At 50.4% G+C, this 15,761-nt stretch overlaps 1 protein-coding gene across 9 annotated transcripts in view; it reads left to right on the top strand.

The window, feature by feature from the left end:
* BCORL1 (BCL6 corepressor like 1) overlaps nucleotides 1–12,156 on the top strand; it is a 61,060-nt gene extending 48,904 nt beyond the window's left edge. For all 9 annotated transcript variants that reach the window (XM_043895974.1, XM_043895972.1, XM_043895965.1 and 6 more), the window contains 3 exons: nucleotides 5,245–5,322; nucleotides 6,327–6,480; nucleotides 9,884–12,156. In XM_043895974.1, coding sequence (XP_043751909.1) covers nucleotides 5,245–5,322; nucleotides 6,327–6,480; nucleotides 9,884–10,166 — 515 coding nt within the window. In that variant the 3' untranslated portion in view covers nucleotides 10,167–12,156. The remainder of the gene's footprint in view (nucleotides 1–5,244; nucleotides 5,323–6,326; nucleotides 6,481–9,883) is intronic.
* The last annotated feature ends 3,605 nt before the right edge of the window (nucleotides 12,157–15,761 follow it).

Below are 15,761 nucleotides of genomic sequence, written 5' to 3' on the forward strand. Positions count from 1 at the left end.
GGGGGCAGGAGGACTGTCTCTTTGCTCCACCAGCTCTGGGGCCCAGGCCTGTCTGTGAGGGCAGGGCCCCATGGGGACACTCCTTCAGGCATTTGCTCTGGGCTAGTGAGGACTCTTGTTCAGTTTAGCTGGACCATCACCGGGCTGCATGGGGCTCGGGGCAGGCCACCTTCTGTGGCTTCTTCCCACACACCACAGAATGCCTGCACTCTCCTCCACATGAACATGTGTTGTCTGCACTCCACTCAACTCCCAGGGAAAGCTGGCACACAGGAACATCCAGAGCATCTCAACATGATAAAAGCACCTCATGAAGCACTCCTCTGACCAGCAGGTCTCATCCAGAGGCCTCTTTGGGCTGGAGACCACCCTCCTGAGGGCTTGGGGCCCTCTGGGTGCAAATAAAGCTATTTCTAACCTCTGTAGTCACAAAGTTTTTTCTTCACGGACCCCTTCTCCAAAATCCCCAAGGAGTTTGAATGTTGAAACCATTTGAAGTAGTTAAAAAGTGAGAAGTAAACATAGTTTTCTCTTTTCTCATGTCTGTTACCTAATCCCAACTACTGGAAAGCCTTCAATGCCTCCTTAAACTAACTTGAGTTCTAGTCTGTGCTGTGGACACAAGAGAAGACTTTCTTAAATTCTGGCACTTCCTAGGCTCTCCAGGCTGAACACCTTCATTCAATTCTTGACATTGTTTCTCACCTTTATGGGCACAGAGCTATAACTTCATAATGGGGGCCAGGAGCTGAAAGGAGTGTTAAAACTGGGCCACCTCTTTTCCATGCAAATACTGAGTGCCAATTAAAGGCAGAGCTCTGACTGGCCATTAGGGAAAGTGCTCAATCTGGTTAGGACCTTGGCAGCCGGGGAAGCAGGCACTAGCAGCACTCCGTAGGTTCCGGGAGGGGGGACTTGAGCTCAAAGGCTGTTGTGAGGGGATAAGAGGTTAACACTTACGGTTTTTAAGGTTGAGGAAAAACTCACCTAACAGAACCATTTTGAAGTGAACAATTCAGTGGCATTTCATACATTCACAATGTTGAGTAACCATCACCAGGAGCTTTTACGATTCCTCCAATGGAGTGTTTCTCTTGTTTCGTATCAGTTCCCTACCTCTCCCCTGCCCTGAATCTCAAGAAACCACTGGGTAGAGTGGCTGCTGGAAGCACGATGAGGTTGAAGGTTGGGGAGGTGGTTTCCTCCTCTGCCCCACCTCCCTAACCACTACACCTCAATACATCAGGGTAGACTTCTGGATTTCTTTTTACCTTGCCTGTCTGGTTGAGGTAGTTAAAAAGCTCTTTGCTGTTCATCCCCAAGCATTTGCCTGACCAAATTCCCCACAGATTCACTGTCTTCTTCCTCCCCTAGTGGGGATCCCACTGGGCAGCAGATGAAGGCGAGTCCCTGTAGGGTGTCAAGGACGGAAACGGTAAGCCAGCATCAGGGTTGTGCCTCGTGTAGAGCATCCCTCATTTTGTGCAAGTCTTCTCTCCTGGAAAACTCGAGGAATCAAATCCTCATTTAAATACACAGAGGAGTGGTATCCTGTAGTGAATTCTTTTGTAAAGCAAAAGATGCTGGTGATTCGTGTGGGTTGAAAATGTGGATTTTCCTCCATTGCCTTGGCTTAGCATGAGGCCCATGTCTCCCGAGACCCTGGAGGGTATAGTGCTACTGCTTCATGTGTTCATACATGTGTTTATAGAGCACCTGTTAAGTTTCAGGTACAGTTCTGGGTACTGGAGGTCAGACAGTGAACCCTTTGTCTCTCCTCCTTGTCCTTGGAGAACCAAGCCATCCAAACCTTCCAAGAGGCCTTTGGAAGAGCTCCTTCTTGGGCCAGATTACAGGCAGGCATGTGACTGATTTCCCTTTGACCCTTTGAAGAAAAGAATAATATGTAGCCTAGCCAAGGGAAAACAGACTGCTTTTACGTCCTCTGTCGGAAAGAATGTGGGAGCCGGTGGGGAGTTGTTGCAGTTTGGGTTGGGGCATTGGAGGAATTCTCAGGACTGCTTTTCCTTCCACCAATGAAAGGGTTAGCAGTTTACCACTTGAGGTCACTGAATCACAGGTTTTTGTTTTTCCTCCCAGAGACCTCGGCCATATGACCCCCAGTCGATGGGTGTTTATTTTTTGTTTTTCTCCCCTTACATGTCCCTCAGCTGGTGACTTGGTTGTAGGAGATGGGCAGGGGTACAATGGGACCCTAGGAAATAGAGAAACTTCTATTGCCAGGGCCACCACTCACATTGAATACTTAAAAATATTTTTTTAATCAAGGCAAAATTCATGTAAGATAAAATTAACCATTTAAAAGTGAACAGTTCAGTGGCATTTGGTGGTGTGTTCACCATGTTGGACAACTACCACCTCTATCTAGCTCCAAAACATTTTCATCCCTCCAAAATGAAACCCCATACCCACTGAGCAGTTGTTCTCCAGCCCCAACCCCAGCCCCTGGCAACCACCTGTCTACTTTGTCTCTATGGATTTGCCCATTCTGAACATTTCGTATAAAAGGGAATCATACAATATGAGGCCTTTTGAGGCTCACTTCCTCCATGTAGCATCACATTTTCAAGGTCAGTCCACATAGTAGCACCTTTTTAATGGTGAATACTATCCCCTCGTCTGGATAGATCACATTTTCTTTTATCCATTCATCTGTTGAGGAACATTTGGGTTGTGTCCACCTTTGGGCAACTGTGCCTAGTGCTGCTGTGAACACACATGAACAAATATTTGAATACAAGTTTTCAGTTCTTTGGGGTATATACCTAGAAGCAGGATTGCTGGGCTGAGGGTACTTTTTGAAGGCAAGGATAAGAGAAAAGAACTCAAAGTTACAGGGAGGACAAGGGAAAATCAAGGAAAAGGAGTCACTCTTCATCCTGACTGAACATGAAGACACGTGTGGAAACATGCCTCGAAGCTGCCCTGTCAAGCAGACTTTGACGGTTCCTTTTGTGCACCACTTGTGGGCCAGTTCTGACTTTGGCATCTTTGTCTGTGCCAGTTGACTTTGGGCTATCTCAAAAAGACACATTCACCTGCAAATGACAGAGATCTGTTGTCAGTGAGGAGAATTAGATGAGTGCCTGGGGGCCTCTGAAGGCAGGTCCGAGAGAGGAGCCCCAGGAGTATGGTGAGTGAGGGCTGCTCTGCTGGAGTCCTCTGGTGACCGCAGTCACTTGAATGCTTATGTGCCAGCACACAGGCTAAGCAAGTCCTTGACTTTATAGTCTCGCCTTGTAGTAGTTTCTCCCCCCTCTTACATCCCCCATGGTGTTTATCATGCTCTTACTGTGCCAGGCACCTGGGCCTTGGAACTGGGGAGACAGTGATGAACAGGACAAATGTAGTCCCTGACTTTTGGGAACTAACAATCTCATTCCTTTATCTCCCAGGACACCTAGTGCAGGGCGAGGCACCGAATATAGTCACCTACCTGACAGATGCCTTTGGAAGAAATTACTTCCAGCTCCCAAATGGCACAGGGTACAGAAGAGGAGATAAGCTGGCATCTGGAACCTCAAGAGTTTTTTCATGGAATACTCAAAAGATCTCATATATGTGATGAAAGATTTTCCACTCTGGCTCCTCAGACATTATTGAAAGCTTCTCTCTGACTGTCTTTTCCTCTCAGAAGAAACCCCTCATCTCTTAGGGGGTTGCCAAAAAACAAACTTCTTTCAGTAGCTCACAACAGCTGATGGGCACTTTTGCTGATAGAATGTGTGACCCAAAGGGAAGGTATCCTGGAATGTGGTGGTGCTTTCCATCTGGGAACTTAGCTCTGCTCCTTTAAGAGTAGCTGCCAACTTCCTCCTGGGATTTGGTTTTCAGGGGGCACCCTCACCCAACCTGTGCCCTTTGGACTCTCTCCTGTCCTGTTGCCCAGGTGTCACTTGAGGGCGGGTGGCGACCATACACAGCTAAATCAGCTTGCCAACTGTACTACATGGCACATTGGCAACCACTGGGCCATGTGCCCACAGAGGACACAGTTGAATTTGTCATGGAATCCTGCTTTTTGTCCACATGGAGCCAAGAAGTGAAACAATTCATCTAGATGATGCTTAGCTAGGAAACAGGGAGGCTAAGAGGTGGCCTGATGTCAGTTCTCAGATTGTGTAAGTGAAAGGTGGTTTGAAATGGTTTTTTTAGAGAGAGGGAATTCGGCAGTCCAGTGGTTAGGACTTGGAGCTTAACCCAACTTAAGCCAGGGCCCGGGTTCAATCCCTGGTTGGGGAACTAAGATCTTGTAAGCCATGAACCCAAAAAAAGAAAAAGCGCTAAGTCCTAACCCCTTAGCCTCCTTGTTTCCTAGTTTCATCCGTGTTGTAGGTAACGTGTATCAGTACTTCATTTCTCCTAATGACTGATTACTATCCCATTGTGTTAATCTTCATTTTGTTTCTCACTTCATCAGTTGAATGACATTTGAGTTGTTTCCACTCTTTGGAGATTGTGAATAGAGCTGCTCTGGAACATTCATGTACAAGTTTTTGTTTCATTACCTGTTCTTAATTCTTTTGGGTATTGCTGTGGAAGCAATAGGTTTTCACGAGGATAAACTTGGCCATCCCTCTTCCCACCAATCCATGTTTTCAAAGACGAGACAGAAGGAATTATGCTTCCTTTATCTTCCTTTGGATTGGCAAGATCACAATTGGATATATGAACATTGTGACCAGCAGGGGATTGAAATCCTGGGATGGATCTAGGACTCTGCCTGCAGAGTAATGCCCTACATCATTTGAAGAAGGGGTCCCAGGCCTAAATGCCTTCAGACTGATCATGTTAGAGAGCAGGCAGGCTGGGTGGGGCCTGCCGAACTGGAGAACGCACATGTCGCCTCTCCCTCTAGCCAACTGATGACATGCAGGAATGTGGATACAGTGTTTGCCAGATCTCTTGATTTTTTTTTTCAAGAGAACTTGGAAATCTGAATTTTTAAGTGAAATCTCCCAACTTTAAAATGTTAGAAGTTAATTAAATTGTGGAGGTTTAAAACACTGGGCCAAAACCCAGGTGGTCAGTGGGCTAGATTTGGCTCTGGGCACTGGTTTGTAGCCTCTGATGGATAGCAGATCTCTCTGGGGTCACTCTTGGACCCTCTTGTGGTCCTTCCTTCCCATCACCCATTCTCCTAATGCCAAATGTATGTACTTTGCTTCTAGATTCCTCTTTTAGTCTACCCCCTATTCTCACTGCCCTTTCTTCTTTCATCAGATCACCTCTCAGATCTCCAGGGCCGGGCAGAGGGTGATCCTGGCGTTTCCTGGGACTTCTACAGCAGTTCTGTGTTGGGTAAGCTTTAAGTGGATATTTCCCACCCTGGTCTATGTCTCAGATATATGGGATCTGCTTTGGGTATCACTGATTCTTCTCAAAGACAGGAGTGACCCAATGGAGGTAGCCCTTCTTCACCTGCTAGTAGCTTACAGACCCTTTCACCCCCCACTCCAGCCCATGCTTCTCCCAGACTCAGAACTAGGTGGCCAGAATCAACAGATGTCATTGATTTGGACAAAGCCATCCGTCATTAGCCCTCTACCACTCCCCACCCTGGGTACTTTTAAAATTATCTCTCTCCCAAGCTTCCTTTCTCCTCCGTGGCTTTGTCCTAACCCTGCTGGAAGCCCACATGTGCACTGTCGCCTCTTCTGGTTTTGCTCACACTCAAAAGGGGCCCAGCCCGCCATCTGGCAGCTACCATCCCTCCCTACCCCGTCCCCAGGATACACATAGAGTTTCTGAGAGAGCTGCCAGCTCCCAAGTCCTTAGCTCCGGCTTGAACCTTCCTCTGTCAAAAGAGTAGTGAGCTTTTCTCTGTGGCTGTCATCCAGCGCTCACTGAGATTGAGGAAGGTGCTCACTCCTAAGTTTGGGGGAAGCTGGAGCAGGAGAACAGGCCACACCCGAACGTGCGGCTAGGAAAGGTCAGAGGCCTAGTCCCTGCTACTGGATTTCTGGGGACCAATGCAGGCAGGCAGGCAACTTTCAAAGCTGTAGTTTGAAGGGCAAGTATTTCCCTTTGTCTCTGACTGCTGATGGTGTATTCAGGCTTCTGTCTCTAGCAGTTGGGCAGCATATCCTTCATACCTCCTTGCTTTTTTCCCAGTTGCAAGGTGGAGGAGTATAATGAATCTGTGGCCACTAAGCACTACCTCCTGGGTCTAGAACGTTCACACGCCCTCCCAAGGATCAGAGACATTTGGCCCCGACCAGGGATCTGTATCTTGTTGGAACATTTCTTTTCTGTGGTATCATGCATGTAGCTAAGTACTAATTCCCTATATGATGTCTTTACAGAGGAAAAAGACGGGTTTGCCTGTGACCTCCTCCATAATCCTCCTGGGAGCTCTGATCAAGAAGGAGATGATGTGGAAGAGGATAATTTTATGTTTGAGCTCTCAGATAAGCCTCTTCTCCCTTGCTACAACCTCCAAGTGTCAGTGTCCCGCGGGTGAGTGTTTGAGTAGTCTATGGGGACCGAGCACTAGGATCCTGAGAAGGATGGAGTTCTCCTGCAGGAAGCTGAGACCTGGAGAACAAATGCTAGAGTGCAGGAAGGAGAAAATATGACCAGTCCAGCCTGACTCTCCAGCCCAGATTAGATATGTTCGATATTAGAACATATCTAATATCTAATTAGATATTAGATGTTAGATAGTGCACCCAGATTAGCTAGGTGCATTAACTATGTGTGTTTTCCAAAACCAATATCTAGATTCACTCTGAAGAATTTTTGTGCTGTTTCTGGGTGTAACAGATGATCTGGGAGATATCTGGGCTGGTGAACTATTAGATTCTCTGAAACATTTTTGTGGTTTCTGGGGACAGCCAGATAGAACATTTGAAATTGAGATTCTTGGAAAAGCCAGGACATATGTTCGCCATAGCTGTGGGGCCACTGGGGTCCTTAAGTAATCCACAGGCTGGTTGCTCATTGCCTTAATGTTGGTGAGGTGATGGCATTGCTGCTGTCCTCTCAGATTACCACACATATTATAATAAGGATCACCCATTTTCAGAGACTAGAATATATGTGGTACTTAGCATTAGAGTGGACCCAATGTCACCTTTATTTGATGATTCAGAAGAAAGCTCAGCAACCTGCAGGGCCATGGCTGAGCTGGTTAGGAGGATACAGAATACACTGGCCTTTTGTTCTTGTGCTAGTGCTAAGTCACTTCAGTTGTGTCTGACCATGCAACCCTATGGACTGTAACCCACCAGGCTCCATGTCCATGGGATTCTCCAGGCAAGAATACTGGAGTGGGTTGTCCATGCCCTCCTCCAGGGGATCTTGGCCTCCAGCATTAAGTGTCCTCTTCTTGGTGTCTTCACATATTTCAAAACCTTTGCAAACACTTTTAAGTATACTTTTTCTTTGATATCTGTTTTTGAAATATCAGACCCTATGTTCTTTTAAATAAAAGCACATGAAGTGCACATAATGGGGAGCGGTGGACAATGGATTAGGAACCCTTTGAGGGAGCCCCTCACTTGGTGACTCTAACCACTAGACCACAGTTTCTTTGCATCCCTTCCCCCCTGGCCTGATAAGAATAAAAATAGCCTCTATGATGACACTAGTAGGGATCAAGTTTCACGGGCTTTTGGTCCTTATTCTTCTGGGCAAAAGCTGATCCCTGAGGGCGGGGCTGGGCCTCTGGGATATAGTATTGCACAGTTAATTAATTCCTCCAACATATTCAGCACCTCTTTCGCTGAAATAGGATCTTGGGCCCCAGGCGGTAAAAGGACCAGGGTAGTGTGCTTTAGGTGCAGACAGAACAGGGGCAACCAGGGGCTGAGTGTCAGAAAGCAAACTGGCTGGCAGGTGGGTATTTGGCTGAGAGCTTGGTTCCAGCAGAGCTGGTTTTCTTGATGCTACATTCTCGAGCACTGCTTCTGAATCTGCCCTTCCACACAAATGCAGCACCGTCTAAGAATTTATCGTCTTAAAAAGGGGGGAGGGTGTCACATCCTGATGACTCGGAGGCCCTGTGGGCTTCAGAAGTGCCTGCTGACTCATCAAAGCAAAACTGAATTCTGATCACCACTGTCAGTGTTCTGAGGGGGTTTTCCTCCATTCTTTGAAAGCAATGTCCAAGGCTCTGGCGTCTGAACCCCCTTTCTCTTAACCCAGAACACCCCATTCCCTGCTTGTGTGAGATGATAGAGATCACTGTCATTCGGAAGAAATGCTGCCTTTTAGGATGAGGACTGTGGGTCTGGGGAGAAGTTTTAGGTGCATACAGAACATTCAATTCCAGAATCATGTCTTAAGCAGTTGCACCAGGTCAAACCCAGAGTGCTGGAATATAGCTCTGGCCTTCAAAGACTCTCCAGTCTGGTATAGGGCACAGACAAGTATACCATGAACTCTAATAAAAGACCACATACCTAAGCAGATTTATTATTGTAAATAATACAATAGTTCAGAAAGCTGTCAAGGGAAAAATATAAGTTCCAGTCCACCCCCAGGTTCCCCTTCCTGGACCACAGAGAGAACCACAGTTTGCATTTCTTTTATATTCTTTCCGAAATGGGCTCTGTTACTGGGTTATAATAGGGGTACAAGCCAAGTGCCAGGAGACTGTGGAAGATGGGACGAGTAACCGGTTACATCAGAGAAAGGCCTCACGGGTGACAGGGTGTCTGCACTGGGCTGCCGAGGAGACAAGGATGGAGGGTATGGCATGAACAAAGGCACTGAGACATTCAAGTTCAGAAAACAGGGCTAGTCCTGCATTAAATGGCTGGTACTTGGTGGAGTGGGGGTAGACAGCCTGTGTGTGTGCGTCTGTGTGTGAGTGAGAGCGTGATTGGGTGGAGATAAGACCAAAGGGGTTGAATGGGGTTTGTTTGGAAGATCTTGCATAATAATCATGCTAAAGAGTTTGAAGGGTTTTTTTTGCTGGAGATACTAGGGATCTATTAAAAGTGGTTTAGTGACCGAGTGAAAAGGTCTGATTTTCTTTTTAGAAAACGAAGAGTAACTGAGGATCCAGCGAGGGTGGGTGGGGGGTGTGGAAGAGTGACTCTTGGCAGAGGGAAACCAGTTAGAAGGCTGATGCAATACAGTCCAGGCTAAAAGTGGCAAAGGCTGGAAGTGGGACAGTGGAATGGCGGATGGCGAGGAAAGACAGCCCTGGAAACAGGGGCCACTAACATGGGGACGCGGCATTTCTTCCCGGTTTAGTCAAAGCCAGCGTCTGGCCCTGGGCGGCCTCACAGCCCCCCTCCCAGCTGTCCCCAGGCTGCCGCCCAGGCCCAGTCGGGTGTGCTCAGCAAAGTCAGACTAGCTGTAGCTGTAACGTGAGCTGCAGCCCTGCAGAAACGATGGTGCTGCCGCTGGAGAAAAAACTTGTCTAATGCATTCCAGAGCCAAAGAGAAATGCCTTTTGGATTACCCGCAGTTTAGGCCTTTCTCCACGGCTCCCCCTCTGCTGGGGAAGATCTTGGAGAAGAAGGAGGCAAGGGAAGCAGGGGTGAGACAAGGAAAGGGAAACCAGACAGGCTGGCAGGGCTTACTGGGGGGCAGAACTGGTCCCCACAGAGGGTAACTTCCAGGTCACCTGGGCTGCAAAGGCTGGGACGCCTGCTCAGAGTTCATGGTTCTGGAAGGCCCACTTCCCTCCTACTCCCACTTTTTGGAAGGGGTCAGTCACAGGTTGAGTGTTTGCCATTGAGCTGAAAGCCTGGGGCCTGCCAGCATAGGGGACAGGAGAAAATTGTCACCTCTGTGACACCCAAGCGGTCAGGGGCTTAGCGGAGGGGTAGCCAGGCCAGCGCCCAGTGCCCGCACCCCACCCTGTCCCTTCTGCCCCTTCCCTAACTTTCGTTCTTGCCTTTTCCAGGCCCTGCAACTGGTTTCTCTTTACCGACGTCCTGAAGAGACTGAAGCTTTCCTCGAGGATCTTTCAGGCTCGGTTCCCGCACTTTGAAATCGCCACCTTGCCCAAGGCTGAGTTCTACCGGCAGGTGGCCTCCAGTCAGCTGCTGACCCCCGCCGAGAGGCCTGGAGGCATGGATGGCACCTCTGCCCCGGGCTCCTCTGAGACTGTGGAGCTGGTGCGGTACGAGGTGGAGCTGCTTCGGCTCCTAGGGTCCGAGGTAGAGTTCCAGCCTTGGAACAGTTGACCGGGAAAACAGCCCCTCCCTTTTCTTCTTTCTCCTCCCAAGTTCACCCCTCCCCCACCTCCCATGTTTTCCCCCCACCGAGCACCAGACTGCAGAAAGAGGCAATAATACGGACCAACAAGAAGCCGCCTTATTGATGCCAGCATTAGTGACTGGATTTTTTTTTTTTTTTTTTTGGTTACAGTTAGTTCTCATCTCCCTGTCATCGTCATTGTTGTTGTGGTTGGTGATGGGGGTGGAAAGTTGAACTCCACGTCTGAGGACAAGAGGTCCCAGGGGTGGTGGGAGGTGGCGCCAGGGTCCCTTGGACTGGCTTCCTTGTGTGTGACCAAGACCAAACCCGGGGCCCTGGGTGGCCACGGCCTGTCCGGAAGAGAAATGAGAAAAGCCCAAATCTCTGAGCGCCCCCTCCGTTCCCCTGTGTTCTTTTGTCTTCCATAGTATTTATTTTATTAGTATTTAATTTGTATTGTTTCATTGGTTTCTGATAAGTCTGTATCACTGTGACGATTTGAGACAACTTGTTGTATTGAGGGACTTTCTTCACCTCCTTTCTTTGTCTTTCTTGATCAAGCTCTGAAGCTGTTTCCTCCCTCTGAAAAAGTTACTCCCAGGTTTTTTTCCACCACTGGGGAGGAGGCAGGGAAGGGTGGGGGCCATTGACTTGTAACTAATGAAGGTGGTTGGTGCTGGCCCAGGTCTGGGGGGTTGGGGGTGAATCCTGAGGCTTTGGTGCTCACCCCTCCCCCAATCCCACCCCCCCACCCCCGTTCACCCCCCCCTGCCCTTTGCAGCAGCCCTGCTGTTTGGAGATGCTTGTTTACTGGGGAGGGGAGGATTGTGGGAGTAAGGGGTTATTAATAAGTTACTCTAATGGAGAGTTGAGAATGGGTCTTGAAGGAACAGGTTGCCTCCTCCTCACCGTCCTCACTGCCCTCAGAATGCACAATATAGGTTTGTTTCCACAGTTTCTTCCCCTGCACCCCTGGCCACCCTACCCCACCCGGGCCTTGCCCTCCCTGGAGACTGAGCCTCTCAGCTCCCTCTTGCCCTTGTCCCCATCTTTCCTCCTTGCCTTTGAAGCTTCCCTTTCTCTTCTCTCTGTCCTTAGCTCCTTCTCCCTCTGCGCCCCCCACCCATTCTCCTTTGGAATTTCCAGAGGGCTCTGGGAGTTCCTGCCAGATGTTGAACCCAGGTCTCAGCTGTTTCCTAGGTGAGGGCAGGAGACTGGTCTCCCGCCAGGCCCCACTCCTGCTTGGGGACAGGGGGCTGCGGGCCCGGCCCTACCAGGTCTCCCTCTCAGCGCTGGGTTTGTTGGTGGAGAGAGAGAAGGAGGGGTTTGGGCTGCTTCCTTGCCCCAGCCCCCTCTGTGGCATTGTCTTTCCCACTCTTGTTCTTATTTTTCTACCAATCGCTATTTTTCCGAACAATCCTTGTAGAGAGTATGTACCATCCAAAAGCAGGAGGGCCTCCCTACGGCCGGCTCTGGTTGGAGATGGTACAGTTTTATTGTACAGGTGCTAAAACAACAACAACAAAAGAAGAAAATGGAAAAAAAAAAAGACAAAAAAAGGCAAAAAAAAAAAAAGCCAGTTTGAGGATGGGACAATCTGTTCTCTGGAGACTCCTGACCCTCGCAGGAGGATTGTTGGTTATTTTCTTTGTATTGTGTTTGTTCTTTGTTCCCAGGGGGAAGTTCTAGGCCCCCTTCTGTAGGACTGCTACCCACCTCCACCATACTGCCCAGTTGGTTTTGAACAGTTGTTCTCCCTTTTTAAAAAAAAAAAAAAATATATATATATATATATATAAAGTTGAGGGGTTTTTTTGGGTTTAATTTTCTGGTTTTGTTGGGGTTCATGGTATTGTGTGGTTTATTTTATGTTTGCCTTTCCTTTTTTGCATTTGGGTGTGTATTTTGGCTGCCCTTTATGTTTCATTTTAAGCAACTGGCTGTGGAGTCAAAAACACTTGCATACTGAAAAACCTGTGTCAGGGCTTCTGTCTCCTGTCTCTTTTCTCTGCTCCCTGTATTGGCTTTTCTGTAGTTAAAAAAAAGATGGGTATCCCTATGAAGTCAGTGGGGAAAACCCTCAGCCTGCTTTGCAGTTTGGGGGTCCTTATTGGCACAGCAAATGAGAAAACAGGTAGAGTGACCAGTGAGGATTTGGGTCACCTTGGCAAGATCTGGAAAGAAAAGGAAAGGCCGGGGCAAATCCTGGGAAAAATCGAGTACCTGCATCAGTTTGGTAGGCTGCGTGGGGGTGCCCCCACACATGTGCACACATTCCTCGATCTCCCCAGAGGAGTATGGTCAGAGGGAGGGGGCCTCTTTGAGGTAGCTGTGAGGGATGATCCTCTTTAACTCAAGGAAATCACCTGCCTGCCAGCACTGTTTCCTGCCCTGAGCCACCTGTGTGAGCAGCAGACTTCATGGTCTTGTCACTCACTGCCCTCCCTGTCTTGCCCTCTGCCCCCCTACACAGTGCAGACCTTCCATGGTTCTGCTTTCCTAAGACCCACCTGCTTTGGAGGCAAGATACCCTTCCTAGACTTTACAACTTTTCTCCCTTCTTCTGAAAATCAGCAGGAGAAAGTATGATTGTGACTTGTGACTGCTGGCTCGAGAATGAGCCTGTTACTCTTTGAAGGGAAGGGGATGTCTGCAGGTCTGGGATGAGGCCCTTGTAAGCTATGCTCTTAGGATCTCTCACTGTGGCTGCCGTGTCTGGAGAGCCGTGTCACGTACCAGCCAGGGGGTCTGTCTGTCTGGCCAACAGTAATCCAGCCATCCTGCCCCAGGAGTGACCCTTGAGTTGCTCAGATGGAGGAGCAACATTAATCCTCTCCATTAGCTTTCATTCCCCACCTCCTGATCCTGAGGCCTCAAGGCTTCCCAAACAACACCTGAGGCCATGTGATGAATGCAAGGATCCAGCTAAGCCCAGGATGCTTTGGGAGTTCAGCTGGATGGGCAAGGGCATGGAGGTGGTCGGAAGTGATGCCTAGTTGACAAGTAGGAAAATGGGAATTGGGGTGGCAGGGAGGAACCCTTGAACTAAGGGGACATCTGAGCACAGGCTTGGGGACAAAAAAGAAGGGTCGTATGTGCAGGAAACCTCAACCCACTTCAGTGTCACTGAAGCTGGAAGGTACAGGTGGGGAAGGAGAATGTAGGAGCCCTTCCAGCCATGCCAAGGAGTATGGCTTTGACTTTTGCCTGAGGTGATGGGGAACCATGGGAACTCTAAACCAGGTGGTGACATAAGTTTTTCCTTTTTCTTTTAATACATTGGTAAAATATGTTGGAGGTAGGACAGGCAGAGGGAAGGGAAAAGGTGATTGCCTGATTCAGAACAAAGGATGAAGGGAGAGCCTTAGGGGTGTAAGGATTTCCATTTAGGGCAGGATGGAGATGCAGTGGGCAAAGTCAGATTGATCACAAAGGAATGGGTGATGGTCCTTTGCGACTCCTGGACAGCCCTGGGCGTTTGGGTGTGTGGGCATGCACACACTCCTTTATTTCTCTGGAGAAAGGAAGTGGGTTGAAAGCCACACCAAACAGCAGTTTCTTATTTCCTGCTTTTGGGCTCCCTTCTCTACACCTTTCCTGGAGCCCTCTCACTGCTCTTCTGCTAGAGTGGGAAGACCAAAAATGGAGGAATGGGCTGTGAATCCCATAAAGCAAGAGATGAGTGTGCATTCCCAGGTTGGAACTGGGGAGAGGACGATCGCCTCTTATTAAACGATCTAATCCTTTTCAGTGCGGCCTCAGGGAAAGAGCCAGCCCACCACTTCCCACCTAGGCTGATAGCGGGTGAGAGAGAACCTAGATGGGGCCCAGTTTACTGCCAATGGAAGAGAAACATACTGAGTAACCATGACTGTTTAGCTGAAGTTAGCTCCTCCGACAGACCGAGCTCACGAGCCTACAGTTGATGGTCTTACTAGAGTGCTCCTCTTTGAGGTGCTGGGTTGAGAGGGAGGCTCTTGGAGTCTCCATACTCTGAGAAAGGACGATCCGCTTTCACTGCAGCCCTATTTGGGTTGGGGGAGGGCGGCGAATTGGGCGGCAAACTCCTGCCCCTTGCATACTTTAATCCACGACGGGGCAGACTGCTGGGCATTTTATTCTGTCCCATCCCTGCTAAGACAAGTGCGCTGCGTGTGTTCAGGGAGGATGGAGTCCGCCCCAGGGGCAGTCTGCTTAGCAGCCAGGGGCAGGCGCCAAGTGCTTGGGCCTTCTGGACCCCGCCACGGGGTGGGGCGGGCTCCACGTGTTCCCCTAGACCACGGGTTTCCCCGGCGAGGCGGACTGACAAGCCCCAGCGTTGGGCAACCGGGCTCGGATGCCTCCCCGGCCGCGCGCCGGACCCTCAGTAGCTCGGGGTCTTGCCGCGAGCGGTTGGGGCCCTCCGCGGGCAGAAGGCTGTCACGGGCGCCTCAATTGCTCTCCGGTTTCAAGGTTGAAAGCGGCGCTGTAGCTTCAACTGTAGCTAAAGGCAGGCTGCGGTGGGAGGTGCGCCAGGCCGGGAGCCCTGCGGCTGGCGGCCGCGGCCCGGGCTCACTCCCGCCCCCCGGGAGAGAGTGGAGGCCGGCAACGGAGGCCAGGCCCGCCGCGTGCTCACCTGCTAGTCCCGGAGGCTAGGGGTTGGGGGCGACGGGGGCGGGGCCAGGGCGCGACCGGCCAATGGGGAGAGGGTCTTCATTCGACTGTTAAATTCCCCCTGGAAAGTGGAGGGGGCGGGGGCTGGGGGGAAAGTTCCAAGCTTCCGAGCAATGGAAGGCCTGCTTGGGAGCCAGAGCCGCCCAAGGACAGTTTGGGGCGCAGAGTCAGGATAGAGGGACAGGAAGATGCCGGCTGCGGCCGCCCCCGCCAGGAGCGGCAGGCCCCGCCCTGACCGCCTCTCCCTTCCCGGGCTCCGCTGGGCCAGACGCCCGCCTGCGCCGGCTCCATAGCGCCACCTGCCGGACGCCGGACGCACGCCTGGCGTGCCGAGGCCGAGGCTCTCCAAGGAGCGACCGCGTTGGCCTCCCTGGCCTGGGAACGGCTGGGGAATGAGTTCACTCACCTCGGATCCAGCAGCTTTGGAGCTGGAGGCAACCGCCTCTTTAAAAATACATGATGGGGTCAGAGGAACGACGATCATGAGAATCACTTCTTGTTCCGTCCCTCCCACAGGGCCTGACATTTCCACCAGGTGTGAGGAAATAGCGATGAGTCTGTCCCAGGAAGGGGGCAGCAGCGAAGGGCAGGAGTTCAGAGTCGCCCGGGGCACGTAGTGACAGCAAGGCACTGCTGGAAGCAGCCTTGGGCTCCTCGTGGACCCTGTTGTCCTGGGGTGGCTGCAGACATGGGCAAGGGAGCCAGCTACCTGCCATGCTCTATGAGGGGTCGAAAGCTGTGGTCGGCCCCAAGTGTGGGTGTCCCTTCCCCGCCTCTCTGGCCTGCCTTAGTATAGCACTGAAATCTCCATTAGAAACAGGACTCATTCATTCTTTTAATAAACATTTATTGAGCACCTACTGTGTGCCAGGCACTGTGCTAGGCGCTGGGGATACATCAGTGACTAACACACAGTCCCTGTCCTTGAG

This window comes from Cervus elaphus, chromosome X, assembly GCF_910594005.1.
Source record: "Cervus elaphus chromosome X, mCerEla1.1, whole genome shotgun sequence".
Taxonomy (NCBI): Eukaryota; Metazoa; Chordata; class Mammalia; order Artiodactyla; family Cervidae; genus Cervus; species Cervus elaphus.